The 20,369-nt window shown below is 41.2% G+C and overlaps 1 protein-coding gene across 2 annotated transcripts; it reads right to left on the reverse strand.

Annotated features, from left to right (window-relative positions):
• Positions 1–227: 227 nt before the first annotated feature.
• On the reverse strand, positions 228–14,946 carry LOC124073499 (ral guanine nucleotide dissociation stimulator-like 1). 2 transcript variants are annotated; one of them, XM_046415770.1, is made up of 17 exons: positions 14,508–14,946; positions 11,159–11,445; positions 10,259–10,303; positions 9,964–10,172; positions 9,677–9,828; positions 9,322–9,570; positions 8,980–9,083; positions 8,554–8,638; positions 7,084–7,155; positions 6,394–6,480; positions 5,303–5,335; positions 4,763–4,884; positions 3,715–3,804; positions 3,305–3,434; positions 2,458–2,778; positions 2,028–2,142; positions 228–1,937 (listed from the first exon to the last, which is right to left on the reverse strand). In XM_046415770.1, the coding sequence occupies exons 1-17, from the start codon at positions 14,529–14,531 to the stop codon at positions 1,798–1,800; spliced, it is 2,265 nt and encodes a 754-aa protein (XP_046271726.1). In that variant the 5' UTR covers positions 14,532–14,946; the 3' UTR covers positions 228–1,797. The 2 variants fall into 2 exon arrangements, with proteins under 2 accessions (XP_046271726.1, XP_046271725.1); XM_046415769.1 differs by having other exon boundaries at positions 9,677–9,831; positions 14,508–14,945.
• Positions 14,947–20,369: the final 5,423 nt, after the last annotated feature.

The following is a 20,369-nucleotide window of genomic DNA, read 5'->3' on the forward strand; positions in this document are numbered from 1 at the left end:
GTCTTTGCTGTATAATGAATTTATGTAGGGTACTGTATTGACTATAATGTATTACTTAATAAAGAGGATATAGACTGCCTTTGCTGAAATAAAGCAACACGTGTATTTGCTATGACATTTCTAAGAATTAATTCATGTGACTGGGGTTTCTACATGAGACAATGACTCGTCGTTTTACCTTGTATCAGCTAGGAAGTTGTTGATACAGTACAGAAATTCACATCAAATCCTTTTATAAAAAAAATGTTTATTTTACTTTGTTTTACAACTGTGAGATTCTCTTCATTAATCACAACAGTGAACATAAAGCATTTGTTGGACAACTCATTCCACTACCAAGACAGAGGATACTGTGAAGTGTGAGTTAGAATTAAGCTTTAGAGAGTGTATTCTGTGTTTTAAACCCCCAGATCTGCAGGGACGGTGTAAGTGGAAGAGGTCGATGAGATGTCCATTATTTTCTTCAGCAAGTCTCGACTCCAAGACAGCCTACAGGGACTTCCAAAAGTGTGTCAGTTCATTGTGTTCCTCTTTAAACATATTCCTTGCTGCTTTGACTGTAAGAAAATATGATCAGTATCAACTATCTGACTCGAGTTTTGACGTCAGTTGACGTCATTGAAATGATTACATCTGAGCTCCACGTTAGGCTTTAAATCAAGCCGTTTAAGCAACACTTACATCCAGACATCACAAGTCTGAACATCGTTTTTTTTAATATAATTAAAGTAAAAAATTACAAAAAAAACCTTTCATTAACATTTTAAATATTCATCAAAAGATAAGACATCTTTACAATATAACCTCACTGATCACAGCAAAATATGTTCCTACCAGTCAAGAGACAACGTGAAGCCACCTACTGAGTGTTAATATAGTGAAGGTGCAATCAGCAATGGGATGAAAGTGAACCATGGCAGTGAAAATAAATACAAAATATTAGAAAAAAATCTGAACTCTAAAACACTTATCTAGATACAGTAGCCAGTTGCGTGTGAAGACTGCATCCTGTGCACCACCGTCTGTGCTGCTGCTGCTGCTGCTGCTGCTGCTCTGGTCACCCAGGCTCAGGAATGCCATCCTTCCAGTTGGGGCAGCCAGTCACACACCCTGAGTATCGCAGCGACGCTGGAGGAGCTGGACTGAAATTCTCAACGAACACTGTGATCTTCGGTGAGAATGTCCCCACCCGCTCCTCAGATGGCACTGGCACAACAACAAATAAGCACACCAGGGGATCTCATCTCGAGTGGCCGACAACCTGCCGAGGGGCCCCAGGAGTTCATTACAGACTGTACGCCCTTCACACGGCGTCCGGCCCCCATTCCCTTTATAACACACGTTATTAATGGCACCCAGCTGCGTTGGGAAAAGGTCAGTGATTTCCTCAGTGCTCACATATACACAGGTGACTGATGTTGGCACGTGTTGCCCCCTTGGGGGGTGGGGGGGTTTCAGTGTGTGTGTGTCTTCATGTCCACACAGTTATTGCAAGTGGAAGTACTTGCACTGCATCCAACGCACGTTAAACCAAGTAAGCTTTACGACACAACTCTGGGAAAGGGATAAGGAATGAGTTTTTTGTTGTTGTTTGTTTTTTTCATGATTCACACAAGTTAATTCCAAGAGGAAATAAAAGCATGTCTGATCCAGATGTTTTTTAAGCTTCATCAGTTTTTGCTGAGGCCAGAGTTCTTCTTCATAAAGTGCTTTAACATCATCTTCTCAGGTACCATAATAATGTCACATTTTATTTTTCCAAGGAGAGCCCCACAAGCTCAGTTCATCTTCCAGCGGCTACTTTGTGTATCGTCCGAGACTAGACGTGGCTCTCAGCGGTTTCTTCTGGCCTTTGGGGGACTGGCGCAGAACAAAGTCAAAGTTTGCTGTTGTGGACATAGCGTAGAAGACGTTTGCTTTGTCAGGTATGAGCAACTCTGCGAACAGAAAAACAAGATAAGCTGTCAGAAAGGTTCACGTTATTTCTCTCAGCCCTATTTCAACCAGCAGAGTGGCTCTGTTCTGACCTCTTTCCTGGGAGATGACCTGCGTCAGGGTGAAGTCCCACCAGTTCATGTGCTCAAGGTGATGCTTTTCCAGTGCCCTTTGAATCACCTGTGCAGTTTTGTCCTGACTGGTCAACTATGAAAGACAAAGAATTAAAAGTGCTATTGATGAGTTTGCATTATCCCTTTGGCTCATTCTAAATGTTTAGTGGGAGAAGTATTCATTCGTTACATACAGGGTGCATACTGGCATGATATGTTCAAACCAAGTTCAAAGGAGAGAACTGAACTCTTTGGTAGAAAAACAATATCAAGCACATATTATTATTCCAAGCTTTACATGCCTTAAAGAGGCAGTTCACTCCAAATCACAGAACTTGAGTGACTGTACTGTCCAGCTGTGTCGTGGTTTATTTACAGCACAACAAAGCTCACTTGAGGATAAACTCACCAGGATACTTTTGTACATGTTGCCGTTGTTGTGGCCCAGGTCTACGCTCACCCTGACTATACAGGAGTCAGCCACCTGACGGTTATACACCGGCAGGGAGGTCATCGACACGGAGCGTTTGTGGTGGGAGGCCAGGGTGGGCTTCGGCCGCGCACCGCCACAGGACGCGGCCGGAGTGCAGAGCTCCGCCCGGCAGTCAGAGGAAGAGCCGGAGGGAGTGGGAGAGTCTGGAGAAGAAGCTGCCGAGGAGCAGGGGGAAGGTGAGGAGGACGGGGAGGAAGAGAAGGCCTCGGACACATTGTTGCAAGAGCTGTGAAAGGACTGCAGAAAAAATGAGACACAAACAAGAGGTGAGCGCCATTGGCAATGTGGTCATAGAGTTTGTTTTAGAACGAACTGCCCAGCAGAAAACCACTAAGCCTCTGAGTGCCACGCGATTTGAGCGCCATTGAACACACCCCACTTCAGCCCAGCTAAGGACCTCCTCAGCTGAAACTCCCCTTACTGCGGGCTCACTCTAGTCTCGATGGCCCTTTTAAAGACGATCTTTTGTGAAGGGTGATTATGTAAGTTCCCCATTTTAAAAAGCCATTCAGAGAATTTTCCTTCTTATTAGAAATGCGCCATGGGGTTTGTTGACTACTTAAAAACAAGACGGTTGTCTGTGAAGTGTAAATAGTGGATGTTGTGCTGAACACAGAGCGCCCATTAGGTGAAGGCAGAGCATGACAAAGATTTGAACAAAGACACCACTGTTGGCACAACTGAGAACAAAGGATGGACAGAAAACAAGGCTGTGACACAATGAGGCAGATACACACACACGCACACACTAACAAATGTTTACCTGCAGTCTGATAGAGCAGGTGGAGTTTGGGCAGGAGAGATCCTCCATCTCAGATCCACTGGATCCAGAAGATGTAACACTGATCTGGTCAGCAGGGACTTTTTTAGGCCCATCATTCACTGTCAAGAGACTGAAGACGGAGAACAACTTTGAGCTCATATCGAGGGAAACAGGAGGGAAAATAATTGTTTCATGATGATAATAATGCTGTTTTATACGTATCAACAATTTATGTTCCTTTCCACTGTGTATGAACAAATCATTCCTTTCATTGTCCAAAAAAGCGAATCGATTGCGTACCGTTTGTGCCCACTATGACTTCAGTGCTGAAGTGTTTTTGCTGTGTACAGTAAAATGTACATGTTCTGTGTGTGTTTGGATACTCAGTTGAGATACAGCATGATACTCACAAGGAGAGTTTCTTTGTGAGCGTGCGGTGGCTCCAGGGAGTTGGCGAACATAAGTCAACAGGAGGCTCCAGCTGCCTCGACAATTCATAGCTGTAAGAGAAACATGAGTGAATAGCACTATTCATTTACGTTTCGGTCCTTTTCAAATGATTTTCATGTTCAAACTTGTTCTACCAATCAGTTCAAAGATTGTTTCCTTTAACAAGTTTTTACATAACCTGATTAGTACCATGAAATACAAAGGTTTCTGCTTATAAATTATCAATCCAATAAATCTGATGTGATTACATTACATGATAATTATTATATTAGCAAACATTATCAATTATTGCTAAAACATCTTTGAGCTGTTTGAAATTATGATACCGACGTGATGCTGCTAATACTGTAAATAATCCTTCAACAAAGACAAACTTCAAGTCTTTTAATAGCTTGAAGCGCTTGAACATGTGGACATTGATCGCTTCACTCTCAGCATTGAGGGCTGTGTATCCACCTTAACGTCTACTGGAAACACTCAGTTTTCCTGGTTTTAAACGTTTGCAGGCAGGGGGTTATTATATTATTTTATATCACTTTATTTCATTGTTTACTTCTTTCCAGTGGGTAGCACCACTGAAACCTTTTCTTCAGTTTCAAACACACTCAGTTTTGTGTTTATAGTTTGTTTAACAGACATCTGGTTGATAAAAGAGAAATACAGCGAATGTGAAGGCTTTATGAGCTGCATTCCCAGCTATGTCACACACATGTAACCAATTACTGCATTATAAATGTCAAATGACAAGGCTCAGTGACAGGTGTAAACCCACATCTCAGGATGAAGGGACACTTTGATCACTTATCTAATGAAATATTTTTGAGTGCAATATTGTTAAAACAAACACACCTTTATTTGTCCACATGGAGAACGAACTCTTACATAACAGAAGAAAAAATTTTACAAAGAATGTTTCAGATTATGCAGTGAAGCTTTCATTGCGCTTCCTGTGCTTGTGACACAGCGATGTCATGTGAAGCTGTAAATAAAACACTTTGACTAGCTCACCTCTCCTGGTCAGTGAGCAGGTTGTGTCCCTGCAGCCAGGCAGCGACTCTGGGGTGATTGGGCAGGCTGTACTGGGAACAAGACGCCTGCAGCACACGGATCTGCGACAGGACCTCAAACTCCTACGGGCACAGAGGGAAATGTCAGTTGATAAACTGCGTGACAGAGGACGCAAAACATACTGAATCTTGACTTCTGTGCGGTTGCATAACCCGCCTGGGGCAACAGAGTTTCAATGACTTACTAAGCTACAGTGTTACTTAAAGAGATACTGTGTGCAACTGTTTAAAAAAAAAAAATAACTACAAGGTCGTCCAGCTTTCAGCTTGTCTTGTACTAAAACACAAGTGTCAGAATATGTCCGGCTCTATTTACTTTGGAAAGGCAAATATGGCGTACACACCCAACCACAAAAGCATGTACTTTGCTGAGAGAATATTATTAGGACACCTTTGTACTTTGTTTCTAAATACTGCAGGGACAAAGAAAGACTAAATACAAGGGAGAACATGAAAGATGGCACAAAGAGGAACAACTTACCCTCCTCCTCTTCTCAAAGTTTATGAGCCCATCCTGTCAAAAGAGTAGAGTGTGAGCACAGAAATGGCATCAATAAATGAACACACAGCAATAGCACTTCACTCTTACATCCTCTGTAAATGATGAACATAAATGTTTTGAGTGACATGATCATGAATATGTCTCCATGTTTTACATGAACATAAATGTTTTGCATCTTTATTTCTATATCTGTTAATAATTTTAAGTAAGTTAGTATTCCTTTATTGACGATGACAGAGGAAACTCAAAGACCATTAGATCTGACTGAAAGCTCTGGGAGACATCAAGACTGAGTGACTACATGGGATTCAAAAATAATAATAATTTCAGTAATTCCAGAGTCCATAATGAACCTTCCTTGAACACATTTACCAGCAGTTTAAACCCATGGTAACATAAAATACTACAACTAAAGCAGATTTTCTCTACCTTTGTAAATAAAAATGATGGGTTAAAAATACAAAATTCAATTCATTTCAATTTCAAAAATGAAAGTATTTTTTATAGTATTGAGTCGTTATTGATGCATTGCCATGTAATATGTACTTAAATGTTAGAGCCAGCTGGAGTAAAGGTAATTTTAAAGGTAATACTTTATATACTTTTGACTGCTTAAGTTTATAATACAGCATCAGATTTTATAAAGTGATCACATGTTTTGGCTGTAAAATGCTAATCAGAAAAGTAATGTAGACATTAAGCAATGTAGTAAAAATACAAAGTAGCATGGAATGGAAATTCTTCAGTAAAGTAAAAGAACCCCAAATTGTACTTAAGGACAGTACTCAAGTTAATGCACTACATTTACATTTCACCACTGTTAAATTATAAATTAATATAATTTTTTAGGCATTTGTATGCATAAAACAAAGTCAACATTTCTATATGTTTATCTACCAGCTAAAGTCATCGGAATGCTAAATAGAGTGGATCAAAGTTTAACACCCACTGCAATGTCCTGCAATCAAATACATATTACAATGAGATATGTAACTGTACAGTATATACCATAGAATGGTGACACTGTCAAACATCAAGCAGAGGAAGAGTTACTCAGTTACAGTATGTACCTCCACAGTGTCTGGCAGAGCGGTGTCCAGCATGGTCAAGACGGTCAGATAGGTGCCCAGGTAGGGAACCACTCCACTCGAGGTACTCTGCAGAGAGACATGGAGGCACACGCTGCCCATTAGGGTTACAGCAGTTTCTTGTCTCGCTGCATCTAGTTATTACTGTCTTCTGAATACAGTCATTAGCTTTGTTTTTTTTTCACTGAATGACTTGAGATCGGACCAAATTCACACAACGCAAGTCTCAGTTAACAGCGCTGTGGGTTCACGTTACGGTCCAAAAGACTTGTGCATATGACTCATAAAAGACCCCAGTCTAGTCTATTATTACTGTCCTATAATCCTGATGATCAGAGGCCATATGAGAGTCGTTCAGCACTGAGTAAGGATAAAGATAGGTTTGGGTATCTGCAATGCCACAGATCCTCCTCCCACACTTAGGAAAATCAACTCTCTTGAGGCTTTTACAGTTGTATAATATGGAGGGTGATTTGCATTAAACCCTTTATGAGAGGCTCAAACTCGCCTGAGGCAAAATAACAGAGACAATATTACACGAAAACTGATCTTTTCTACCGTGAAACAGCACACTTAATGTGACAGAAAGGGAAGGCTGCTGCTTAGGGTTTAGGCTCAACTCGACATCAGTGATATATGGCACTGGGTTTCATCACTTGAGGTTTGACTTACCATCTGTCTGGGGATTGGACACCGCTTGGATATCTTTGGAGAAATGTTATCCACGGTTGCTTGGCCTCCGTCCTGTCAAAGTAGGTCATACGGAGCTATATTCAGTTGAAGGTTATAGGCACTTACATCATTATCTAAAATAAATAATTAAAATTCAAAATAAATCTGTTTTATTTTCTAGATGTATGTGTGCTCATGTGTATATAAAAACTCTTGCACATTAGCATGTATAAAGGGGCTTCAAATGAAGATAATAAGCAAACTGTAAACTGGCTTATGAAGCAAAATTTTTCAACGCGAGAACAAAATTTTTTACACATTAACTTGAATATCCTGTTTAATAATTATCCTGTGAGACGGAGGGAGGCCAATTCAAAGCCTTCTCTCTTAAGTCTCCGGATGCAATATCAGTCTAAAAAAAAAACAAAGATTAGGCTTTAAGTAAATGTATGAGCAAGTGTGTTCTTAGATAACATCTTCCTTAGCACAAGTCAATGCCTGAATACGACAAGAGTGGAAAGTGAAAAGGAGGCAACTAGTAAATCAGACATTTCTAGTGAAGAATCTCTTCGAATGTCATTGTGAAGTAGCATATAACTAATTCAAGTTGTTTGGCTGTTGAGTGCACAGAGTTCTGATCTGTAGGTCATCGATTGACTTGAGATTCCTTTCACTGTAAGTACACACAATACCCCTGAAGGAGAATACATACAAAGAAAAAAGGGAACATAATGTGCCTGAGGCCTCTAGCTTCCCATTAACACTCTGTTAAACATTCCTGTCAATATTAACCAAAAAAAATAAATCTCTGTAATGATTAAAAAGAAAAATCCATGTACTTTGATTGCTTAGAAAGACAATCATTTTCAAACATGTTTTCGTTATGTGAAGCAATCTTTGCACTATGCTCCTGTGGATATGAACTCTAGATTGTTCATATACTTATGGGTAGATTTTATCATTATTTTGTGTTGATGGCAGTAGTTAAATATTAAATATCTGATCTATAAGTCCAGTCTTCTGTTCAGATCACTGAAGACCCCCCCATATAAAATTGAGTACACAGACTCAAAGTATGTAACAGCTCAGTGTATTGGCTTGTTTCCAATGGTAAACATTAACCCTCAGGTGCATATGCAACTCAAAATGAACTGTGTGCATTTCCTACAAAAACTGACATGATTGGCAGTCTCTTTGTGTCTGGTAAATACAGTATTTGCTGTGAACCACTTCATATCTGTCACTGACACCATCACTCACCTACATTGTTATAAACTGTGACACAATGCAACATTTGTTTGTGTACTGAGTACACAAACAAATGTTTTGAGAAAAAATAGATTAAGATGTAATGCAGACTATTTCTCAATAAATTCTAGCATTTTAAACGACTGTAATATTGGTCTTTTTTTTTGACCCAACTAAGAATATCAAGCCTATTCTTTTTGCAACAAGCAGTTTTCCTCTCACCTCCACCAGGAGTTCTCTGTTGGTCAGAACACAGTTCTCATCAGGGAAGGTTTCCCAGAGGTTATCAAACACGGCCATGCTATCCCTGCGAAAAGAGACCGTATGTTGTAAAAATGCTATACTAAATACTTTAATTAACTACAAGACACAATTTTGCATTACACCACTTGGTCCATGAGCAGATATTTATACCATACAACATGAAGTTCTGCTTCAGTTATCCTTGACATTAGACCAGCTTACTGCAGTGTCCATGACCTGACACTAGTCATGCAAAAGCAAGGCATCTGCTGACTTGCTCTGTCAGTGACACTGATTTGCACTTGATGAGAGTTCAGTGTCCTCATTAAAGGACAATTATGTAGGTCACAATACAAACACAACCACAGAGGCGAATAAAAGCTGTGGTCTTTAACCCAGTCCTACCTGCTAACAGCAGCCCAGGTCTTTCTCAGCCTGTAAACTGCATTGGACTGAAGGGCCGACAGGATCGCCCTGAGAGAGGAGAAATTCTTCATCTGACGACAGTCCTGCAGAAGAAACAACTTACATTCAGTGGATTCACTTCATTTCCAAGCAAATATTCCATTTATCACGCTTTTTGTTAATGATTTTTCTCTTTATATGAAGGGTTAGTTAACGAAAAAAAAAGTTTATAGAAGCAGGAGCCACATGTTCACTTTTTATCACTGATGGACATTAAAAACCTGAAGTCAGAAGCTGAATGCAGCCTAAATTTGACTCTGGCTTTTTTAAAGGCTTTTTGACCTGTGCTACTCTGATCCACTTCTCTATGATGCGGGCCCTTTGAGCAGGTGTAGTGGGAGGCCGGCGGGAGGGAGTGGGACTGGAGGAGGCATCTGTTGGCTGGCAGAGCAGGGACATGATAACCTGGTTGGTAACAGTGTTGAACTGTGCAATGGTGGCTCGAATGGTGGGAGACATGTTTTCCTTCTTGTCTCGTTGTGACCAGACACAACCAAGACACTGGTAAGGCACCACTTTGACAAACAGAGCCTGAAACGTGACGAAAACCAATCATCAGCTTTTAATCATCACTGCCAAACAACAGAAATATATATATGAAATAAACGTGGAACATGAAATCTATCTTCTCACGTACAGAGTCTATTCGGGTGAGCTGTTCGGCAATGGCTGCAGCAGAGAAATCCATGAAGCCACCTTGATCCAGAGAGTTTTCACATCCTGAATCCTCATCAACAGAACCCTCATCCTGCTCCGGATCTGCCTGTTTAGAACTGACATTCATCTCATCTTCTGAGGAAACACACAGAGCAGGAATTAAGAAAAAGCGAGCATGGCAAGCGAGGATTTTCATGCACCATCGCCATGATGGCACATGGACAAAGGTCTAATCGTTTGCTATCACATGCTGTGCTGGAGGATCACCTTCTTTCTGTAACTTAATGTGAAGTGCCTCAGCCTGAGCCGCCAATGAGCAGAAGTTGGGTTGGCTACGCATGTTGTCATGAACTGCAGAGCTGATCTTCAGGTGATCCAACAGCAGCCTGAGTGCCGAGTGCTGGGGAGGATCTCTGAAGTCCTCACTGTATTCATCCAACCATGTCTGGACAAAGGCCAACAGAGGGCTGAGGAGACTGTGAAAGAATCATTATAGTTTAACTATTTAAAAAACACAAAGTGACACACTAGAAATAAACCACACAAAGGTTCATCCACTTACCTCCTGTAGCATTCACTGTTGTCCAGATCTGAGGCAGCATTGACTCTGTAGGGGAAAAAAACAGACTAAGCTATACTTTTCATGCTATATATACATGTATATATCTTTAAATTATTATTTGTTCCTGTCCTGTGGCTGTCCTAAAGCTGACCTCGAACCATGCCAACCACAGTCTAAAACCGCTTTGTGCATAATTGTTGTTGTTGAACAGCTCAAGATAATGAGCACCTGCTAGGTACTTATTATTACATCAAAGCTAGTAGGAGATGGCTGCTTTGTCAGGGGGACAAAGTATAAAAAGATCCTGATGTAACATGGTGACTTTGCATGTGCAACAACCCAAGTTGTTTTCCCAGAATCAAGCTCAAGAGAGATCACATGTGGTTCTTCATCATGTTTAAAAAGATGGTCATGTGGTCTGTCCTTTCTGATCAGGAAGAGATAATCAGAATAAGAGGCTAAATTATGCCAGAATCCAAAGTAGACAGAATCTGATTGGGCATGTGAATTTGAATGAGGGGGAAGTCTCATTCAACTAACAGCTTATTCACTTTCTTGTGGAGAGCTAAATTAGAAGATTGATCTCTGTCAATATGAAGCTACCACCAGCAGCCAGTTATCTTGGCAGAAAGACTGGAAGCAGATGGAAACAGCCAGCCTAGCAAGGCTAGCTGGTTAGCCAACAGAATCACCCAACCGAAAACCTTGACAGTCAGTTAAAATGTAGTTTCTCATTTATTCACTTTGTGCAAAAACATAGGCTAGCTTAACATAACGGCTGGAAACGTTAGGAAGCCACTGAGCTAATCCTCTACACAGTTAAAAAAATGTCAACTTAGTGCACTTAAGAAAAAAAACAAATAAGACCAGGCATATAGTGGTAGCATAAAGTGACTGTACCTCTGGAAGAGGAGCTCTATGAGCTCTGAGGTACCAGTGAAGGTTCTGTATGTGGACAGAAAGATCCTGCTGTAGTCCTGTTCCTGGCAACCAGGGTCAAGGAGATGATTCACAAGCAGGTCCAAGGTAGCAGCCTTCAGACGCCGCACCTTGCAGGTTCGATACTGTACAAACGCACAGCATGGACTCTGCTCACTGGGGCTGGAGGGGGGAACGGGCTCCCGACGCAGAGTGACCCCGTAAACTGCACCGTCCTCAAACTCCTCACCCCACTCCTGCACTGGGTTCTGGGGAATAGAAGGGGGAAAATGTTTAAGGTTTACACCAACACCCACTCTGAGGGAGTGGCTACCATCCAATACCCTGTGGGAGCCTTGAAAATATACAGGTACGGGTCACAAAATATATGTCGAGTAGTGTTACTGGTCACAACATCAGGGTCAGACTGGGTAATGTGGTGATAAAAACAGCAGCATGCCTGCATGGCTAAGCAGCCAGGTGAAGCTATACACAAACAAGTGACACAACACTTACATGATTCCACATTAACCACAACAGCAAGGTATTGCTTGCTTATACTCATAATGGTTATTCCACAGCTACAGTGAGTGCACAAACAGGTTAGTGTGTGTAATGATGATAATTATCAGATGTTGATCCACTTAACATGCAGGTGTTAGCCAGTGCTTAGTCTTCATTTCCATTTCCCAGCAGCAAACACAGCAACCTGATATTTCCTAGAAATTTGCAGGTTCACACGAATGTTTATGGACAAATACAGGATTATCAAAAGGTTAGGACATTAAATAGTACATCAAAGCAAAATACCAAAACATATGCAAAAACACTGCCTAGATGTCAGAGAGCTCCCAGTTTCCATTACCGTCACGTATCCTCCACGACCAATAAACAGAAAAGGAGACATGGACGACTGGAGGCCATTAGTTCAGCACCAAGCGTCATGATTTTGTTCAGACATCCCGGGATTTCTTTACATACTCAGACAAGAGGTCAGTCCATGTGAGAGCTATCAGTCAAAATTCTCAACACTTCACATGACATACACAAGGGAACAGGATTTACTGAACACAGTGAACACAGAGCGTCTTGTTCAGACATGTGAATTATAACAGGACAACAGCTGTGACAGTGCTAACTAAAAAGCCTTTATTTGTGTATGTGTATGTGTGCATGTGCGTGTGGGGGCCTATGAATGGAGGTACTTTATTTTTCTGGACAACTGTTCATCATCATCACCCATTAGACTAGCGTTTTGAAACCTCAAGTTTCGCAATTTTGACAGTCACCATCTTGTTTGTTTGGGTTTTTTTGTTTTGTTTTGTTTTTTGGAGCCAGAAGTGATCATATTTGATATATGCATTATTGCGTATCTATCCTGAATGGATCTGACTAAGAACCTGAGAACATGGCAACTTATCAGTCACAAGGTAGCCACAAACAATAAAATCTATTTTGTCTATTTTATTCTAAATTGGCGCATAGTTTACAAAATGAACATCATGCTGTGTTGAAGAAGACTGGAAACTAAAGACTGAGACCATAAACTCATAAGGAAACCATTTACTGAGGTAATAAATCAAATGAGAAGTAGTCTCATTTTTTTCATAAGCTTATATACAATCGGTCTTCTTTTTGCAACCAGTGAAGATGCCCTCAGAAGTGCAACAGAAGACATGATACAGCCAGGCTGAGTAGTACTTATTACGAGTAGTAAGCCAAGTAAACAAGTACACCAAACTTGTGTAAACTCGGTGGTGTGCTCCTCTAAATGCCTGGTGCATTACATCATAACACCAAGTGTCAAAAACATGTTTCGCACGAGTCCTGTCCAATTCATCTGCTTTGCATGCAAATGTTTGACAAATCTTTACAGACGTCCTGGAATGGAAGCACGCAGGTAGTCAAGGTTGTGATGAGCTTTTTGATCTCAGCTGTTCCACACAAATGCATATTTCGTGAACTTTTAGTTTTATGTCAAAATCATGTTTGGACAATAGAACACAGCAAGCATTACTGTCTACATAATGTAGAGGAGATGAAAGACACTGCCTATGCCCATAATCATTTTTTAAATTCATTTATCTACCTTAGAAGGCTTGTATCCACCTCTCATTATTGAAGTGTATTGAAGAGTATAAATGATTATTTAAATTTCTTTGTTAAAGACAAATGTTTAGCTGCCCTGTTTGCTAGTGCTAGCCAGTATCACACAAACCCTTTTGTCCCACATAGAAACTAGGACCATTTGTTAGCTACACAGATGGCAAAGTGTGTACTGTGTCCTACTGTTAATCAGTGTCAGCGATGGTGGTACTAAGCACTACTAACAGCCAAATCTACATCAGAGAAAGAAACAGTTTCTTCTTGGAGTTGGTGGATTATAATAACCACAGGCGTAACAGACATCTACAGCATTGAAAATGAACAAGAAAGCAGATCATGGAGCAACAAGAGGAGTCCTAAGTCACAGACATAAACACAGTTATAATCAGTGATTTTTGTAGTCTCAGTTTGGGTCTCTCTCTCATGTATTCATATCACATTTGAACCTCAGAGCAGAGCGTTAGTTGTTCTGAAAAATAAATAACTGACGAGCTATGAGAATGGCTGAAAGAAGGTCATGTGACAGCATTCACCTGCCACTGCTCTGAGGATATTTCCACAATCTTCAAAAAATAATAAACATTCTCTCTGGTGTTAGAAAGATTTGTAAGCCTTTTCCAAGTGGCCTCTCTTTTTACTAATCCAAACAAATATGACAGCTGACAGTCCTCCCTCATTTGTGCAACCTGAACTAAAATTACACATCTGGTCATTAGCTACACTGATATTATTGCCAATATTTTAAGTTACCATACCAAATAAAGTGTCGACATTTCACCTGAGTTTGACAATAAAGCAAGGAAGTGTAGGAAATACCATTGTTAAGAATCTTAAAAGTATAAACAGACTGGATATTGTTTTATCCAGCTGGCTGAAGGACTCTGGAAACTCCTTTTAAAACAGCCCAAAGTGTTTCTAAATCAACTTCTGGCTTTTTCAAACATTTTCTTACTTCTGCTAATTCATGGGAGGAAAAGAGTGAGACCTGCATATTGTGCAGTGTGATTCACAGAGATCACAAATATGAAGGGCAAGCTTCAGGAGCCAAGTAAGTGGCTCCTTCAGGCACCTCTTCACATGTTAATGAGCACATTTATCAGCATCTTTCACATTAAAAAGCCTCATCCCTCATTACCCCTGATTGGCTCTATGAACAGAAGTAACACTGCTAACAACTGACTCAATTTATCGATCAGCTTACTCTGCCGTCAAACATTTCTCTTACCATTGTTAGCTCCCATTTTCCCATGTCGTCCGCCTAAGGAGTGCTTTCCATCTTGACAGGAATCGCTGGACTGAAAATCAACTTCCACCCGTGCGAGATAGTAGCTTTAAGGCTGCATGTTGGTTTAGTAGAGAAACAAAACAAAACGTTGCGTTGTCTGGGACTACATTAACGCGCCTGTATTACATTACAAAGACGACTTTAAATGCAAAGTACCGGCTACATTTTGTGTGCGCGTACACCGAAACGCACCGCCCCGACCTGTTTGGTGTCCGCACGCAGAGGTGAGCGGCGGCCGGCCCACAGACAGGTTTCCCCTCTGCGTAAGGACAGACCGGCTGAAACCCACAGCCTTTTATAGTGGGAGGCGAATCTCTGCTTCAAGTGCTGGCTGTAGCAAGACAGACAGGAGGTGTGTGCGCGTCTCTGTATGTTTGTGTCTGTCTGCGTATCAGGGGCGGATCCACAGAAATATTCATGGGGTGGCGGGGGGGGGCTTGGAGGCATTAAAGGGTGTCAGAATACCAACCACACATATCAAGATTTGCTTTCAGTAGAGCATTCCCATAAATGTCTTTTTCATTCACCATAATCAGTCACTTGGTCTCAAATGTAGCCATAATGATCATTAAATTATACCCCACATACACAGTGTGTACATCATTGTAGCGTCATGTTGAACACGCGGTGAAAGTGTTGACTAAAGAGGCTTTTTGTTTAGGGCTTGGAGAGAGTGATTTTAGTGTTTTTTTCAACTTTTGTATGTTGCGCTCGCGGGTGGTGCAGTGGTTAGCACTGTCACCTCATAGTAAGAGGGTTCCAGGTTCAAATCCCGGTCTGGGCCCTTCTATGTGGAGTTTGCATGTTCTCCCTGTGCCTGCGTGGGTTTTCTCCGGGTACTCCGGCTTCCTCGCACAATCCCAAAGACATGCACATTAGGTTAAGTGGCTACTCTACATTGCCCCTAGGTGTGAGTGTGAGAGTGTGTGGTTGTCTGTCTTTGTGTGTTGGCCCTGCGATTGACTGGCGACCAGTCCAGGGTGAACCCCGCCTCTCGCCCGTAGTCAGCTGGGATAGGCTCCAGCTCCCCCGCGACCCTGACGGATAAGCGGTATAGAAAATGGATGGATGGATGTTGCGCTCGCAGGACTGATCTGAAATTTGGACATGTTTGTCTGCAGAATGAGCACTTTCAAAGGTGTCATTAGCTGCAGGCAACCCAGAGACAAAGTGAATATGGGTTTAGTCAAGTTGTATCCATCCCTCTTTTGTTGGAAATAGTTTGCAACTGTAACCTCTCTATGTCTTTGTGCTTTCCTCTCAGTCTCTCACTGCTGCGTACCAACTACTTAAAGCTCACTAACACACATATTGCATCTCTTTTTAAATCTAAAAACACTCCCTACCCGCTGGAGTTTTGTCTTGAGGCCACCAGGAATCTAGCAAAGATTAGCTTTTATTTCCGAGGGAAAGTATGCTGAGAGGCTGCTGGGCTGGCAATAGCTTCATTTAGAGTGCAGACATTAGTGGATGTTAGTAAGCATATTTCACAAAATGTCAAATTACACCTTTAAGATTGTGACTTAAGATGGATATTGAAAGAAGCAGAGTGTCTTCTGTTTCAAACAGGGTTTATCCTGCTGTTTTATGCCTGCTTATTCTCATAAAACACAATACAAACCGCATACAGTTCAAATTAAATGTCAGAATTTAAGTAAACTTTGGTGTAAAATTTCAAAATCCTTGACTTACACTTCTAATGGAGTATTTATAGGGTTTTTGTATTGCTTTTACTTAATTACATTATTTAAATAGCCCTTCCACCACTGACCTAGACACAGCATGTGTAAACTGTATGCTGGACTGACTGTCACAAAAGTCACAAAACCCTGCTTACAGTCACATATCCTGAGACTTGACATGAGTACAGAGAAACCTTCCCTGTCCAGTAGATAAATGTGAAATCAGCAATCAGGTGTCAAACATCCAAGTGAGGCAACAAGTGTAGTGGAGCTTTAAACTTATTTTCATCTTGCTGTTGACTGGTCCTTTCCTCCAAACCATGAGAATCACAGTCTAACCTGTCTCAGGTTACCTATGCGTGAGAGAGTGTGTATGTGTTTATGTTTCAGGCAACAATCTGACCTACTCGACACCTTTCTTTTCCAAGAAAGTGAAAACATGCTCGGCTTTTCCGTTAAAGTACTTTCCCAAGTGTGACATTTTGTGACGCGTCATCTTAACAGTTGATGCATAGTCCACCTCTTCCTATCCAAATGGAAAAGACAACAAACGCATCATATGCTCTTTATTTAGTCAGGACAAGACTGAACCAATGAGCCAAATATGCACACTGTACAACTAACTAATAAAAAATTGAAACAGTTGACACAAGTGATCTTCACACTTCCTCTCAGATTTCCATTACCAGCCCAGACAGTTACACCACTGTATTGAGCCCTCTGACGTCTTTAGGTGTGGTTCTTCCCCCGAGTACCTTTCATTGTTGATAGTGAAGGTATCATTTATTAGCCCAGCAACATCTACACCTGACATGTCCTTTGAGCAGACATTGTTAACGTTCTAGTCTCTATTATGAAGCTTTTGTATTTAAAAACAGTCCAGTTTGTTTATGATACGTGGCACATTATCAGTCGAATTTAAGGTCAACTTAGACATCACATGAACAAGACTAAGAGTGTGCTATGAAGAGCTCTTCTAATTGCGTAAGACTCTCTGTCAGAATTCCACTGAATATTTTCACGCCTGCTTTCCCGCCATGTGAACACCTGTCAGGTGTATCACTGCTGTTGATGCTTTGAGTGACTGGGCCAGTGAAGAAACTGTATTAATCTGACATAGCCATTATGATCAAAGATACTGGCTGATGGACTCTGGGTAGTCAATGGAATCTATCAGTAAAGAACAGCTATGGGCAGAGAAGTGTTGGCTAATGAGTCCCTGCTCCCGTCCAATGAAATACAAACTAGAAATCTCTGACAATTCATAGAAGTCCAGCATTTGGCCTCTGGATTCAGGAACTCAAAGACTTCAGGGGAAGACTGACGCACAGTGGTTAGAGCGATGGTAAGGAATGTGGACAGACAGTTCTTTATCAACACATCGCTGGGGACAAATACCTTCTGAAATTCTTTGCACTCCTGAGCCTCATGACATGGTCATGCCTTTATGGGACAGCATAAACATAAAAGTTCATCAAAAGTTTGCTCATCACTTGTGTGCCAATGCTGTCATTTCAGCCTTCCAAGGTGCTGGGATGTGGAGCGTTAGCTGGTTGGTTCATTCTTTCCACTTTCACTGTTTCCAGCCTTGGTAGCTTGCTATAGCTGTGATAAATCCACTGTACAGTATCTGTCCAGCACCAAATAGTGGACAACATTAGCATTTAGCTGGTGGTGGACATCCAGCAGCTAAAGAGACATTTTTTCTCAGGAACTTGTAGATCTGAGCTAAAAAGGAAAGAGAACACTGGACTTGGATTCACCAGGTGGCCAAAACAAAACTTTGAATGAATGTTAGCGTTGCTCCTTGTCTGCTGGATGTGTCAATACGTGAACTGTTAGCTGACATGTTTGCCTTATCTTTGCTGATAAGGTTTCAGTGTTGTGTTTCTAGCTGCATTTAGAGCAGTTAATACGGATTCAAGAAATCTGTGCCAGCATCCAGACTCTAGTGTTAACTGAGCTCTGTGATCCACAAAAGTTTCGATTGCTATGTCCTACTGTATGTAAGCTTGCACCCGATATGCACAAGCATAAGAAATTAGACCAGATAAATGTAAAATATAACCCCCCTCACTTGAAATGGAAACCTACAGAGGTGTTACCAAAAGGCTATTTCACATTGTTAAGACTTGGTCACAGCAGCAAATATCAAGTGCATACCAGTCACTCTCGAGAACTCTACCACTCCTGCTAATGACTCAACCACTCAGGTTCTTCAGGTGTTTTCCATGGAGATGGGAATGAGACTGGCCAACAAGCCTGGTTAACCACTCAGGACCTCTGACGCAAAACTGCAAAGAAAACAGCATCTTTTGTGGCTCGGCTCTTGAATTATCGCTCACTGTTTGACTGCAAACAAAATGAAATGAAGTCCCCTGAGAACGCTGGTGATGCTAATGAGTCGGCTGCAATCCTGAGTGTGTTTACTATGTCGAGGGAGTTTATTGTGCAAAGGTTAAAAACTGAATGAACACAATCTTTGAGAAAGGTGTGGCATTATGTAATAAAAGACGAAAATCAACCTTTTGCGAACGCAAAGATGGTGATTTCAGGACAAAAAAAAGCAATGAAAGGAGGTGACGTTATACAAGTCAGTGAAAACCAATCTCTCAGTTTTGTTCACAGAGAACAGAGACTATAAAGGTATCACACACCTGTCAGCTCAACTCTGTGGATCAACTGGGAAAAAACAGTGCTACCAACACGCCAATTTGGACTAGTGTGTCACCGTGGGTGTACCATCGGTGTATTCCTCATGTTCCACAGTCACATGCCACTGCAGATTATGACACACAGCTGCTTTGTGTTTAAAAGGCTTGTGACACCAGCATACCATTGATGTGTGTAATATGTCTTAGTGGTATGTTTGACCGGCATGTTGCACTCCCCACCATACGACTAGTACATTACTGCTGACTATGGTAATGCTAACTCATGTATGCCATGTTAAAAACAGCACACAGCTCATGTTCCAATGACAGGTAACACTTTTCCAACCCGCGCACATAGAAAAATTTCCCACTTTTGATGAACTAATCCTTCTCATTAACTTCAGTGGAGAGCAGAGGGAACTTCACTCTCATCCATAGTCAAGTTACCTTTGTTGTCATGGTAATAAAATTAGCACGTATTGCTACCTGTCGCAGTTTGAGTACATTTAGGCATTACTTTGTTTCATTTTGGCAACAAAACTGCTTGGTTAGGTTTGGCAAAAGATGATGTTATGTGACATGGGTTGAAAATGTTATGTGCATTAACTATGTTAAGTCGTTACTGACATTTGGTCTCCTTTTAAAAAGTTGTGCTACAACTGCTTCACAGTTGTACTTAACACCTGACTTCTTTTAAGTGTGACATTTGAATGCATCACATAATGAAAAAGATTAGCTTATCACCTGCATGCAACACTGGACTTTAACATATGCACTGAATGCAACTCAAAGTAAGTAATGTCATCTGTGTGCATGTATGTTGTGAATTAACTGCACTTTTCGCACTTTTTAGTTTTGTCATAACATTAGCTAGCAATTGTAAGATAACTTTTCACTGTAGGCAGCTGTCACTAATGTCTGATGTATCATACTATGATGATTTGATGACTTTAATTCACCCACAGGGCAAAGTGACAACATCACTGATGTACAGTTTGTTGAGGAGGTGCTGATGTGACTCTCACAAAGATGACTGTAATCTAAGCAGGGTGAAACTTTCCTGTCAGATGACGCCTGAACAAAGTCAAAATGGAGGCCTCACCACCAATAAGGCCCTCCTCTCCTCGCCAAGAGCAGACTGTGACAAACTGAACACATAGTTTACACACTCCATCTCATGGTCAGTAATAGAACAGCAGGTAGAAATATGTTACTGTTTTCAAGTCATGAAACTTTGAGCACCGATGCATTTTATACGAAGGGACTGTGTATTAACCTTGAAAAAGTAGAACATTTCTAATGTGATTTGAATGTAATTTCAGCTTTTTAACGTAGCACTCAGTATGAACTTCATATAGTGTTAGGTCTACAGATGTGCTGTCCTCTGAGATGAAAGTCTACGCTTTTGGGGGCAGCCGTGGCCTAGAGGTTGGAGAAGCGGCTTGTGATCGGAGGGTCACCGGTTC

Source organism: Scatophagus argus, chromosome 16 (genome assembly GCF_020382885.2).
Source record: "Scatophagus argus isolate fScaArg1 chromosome 16, fScaArg1.pri, whole genome shotgun sequence".
Classification (NCBI taxonomy): Eukaryota; Metazoa; Chordata; class Actinopteri; family Scatophagidae; genus Scatophagus; species Scatophagus argus.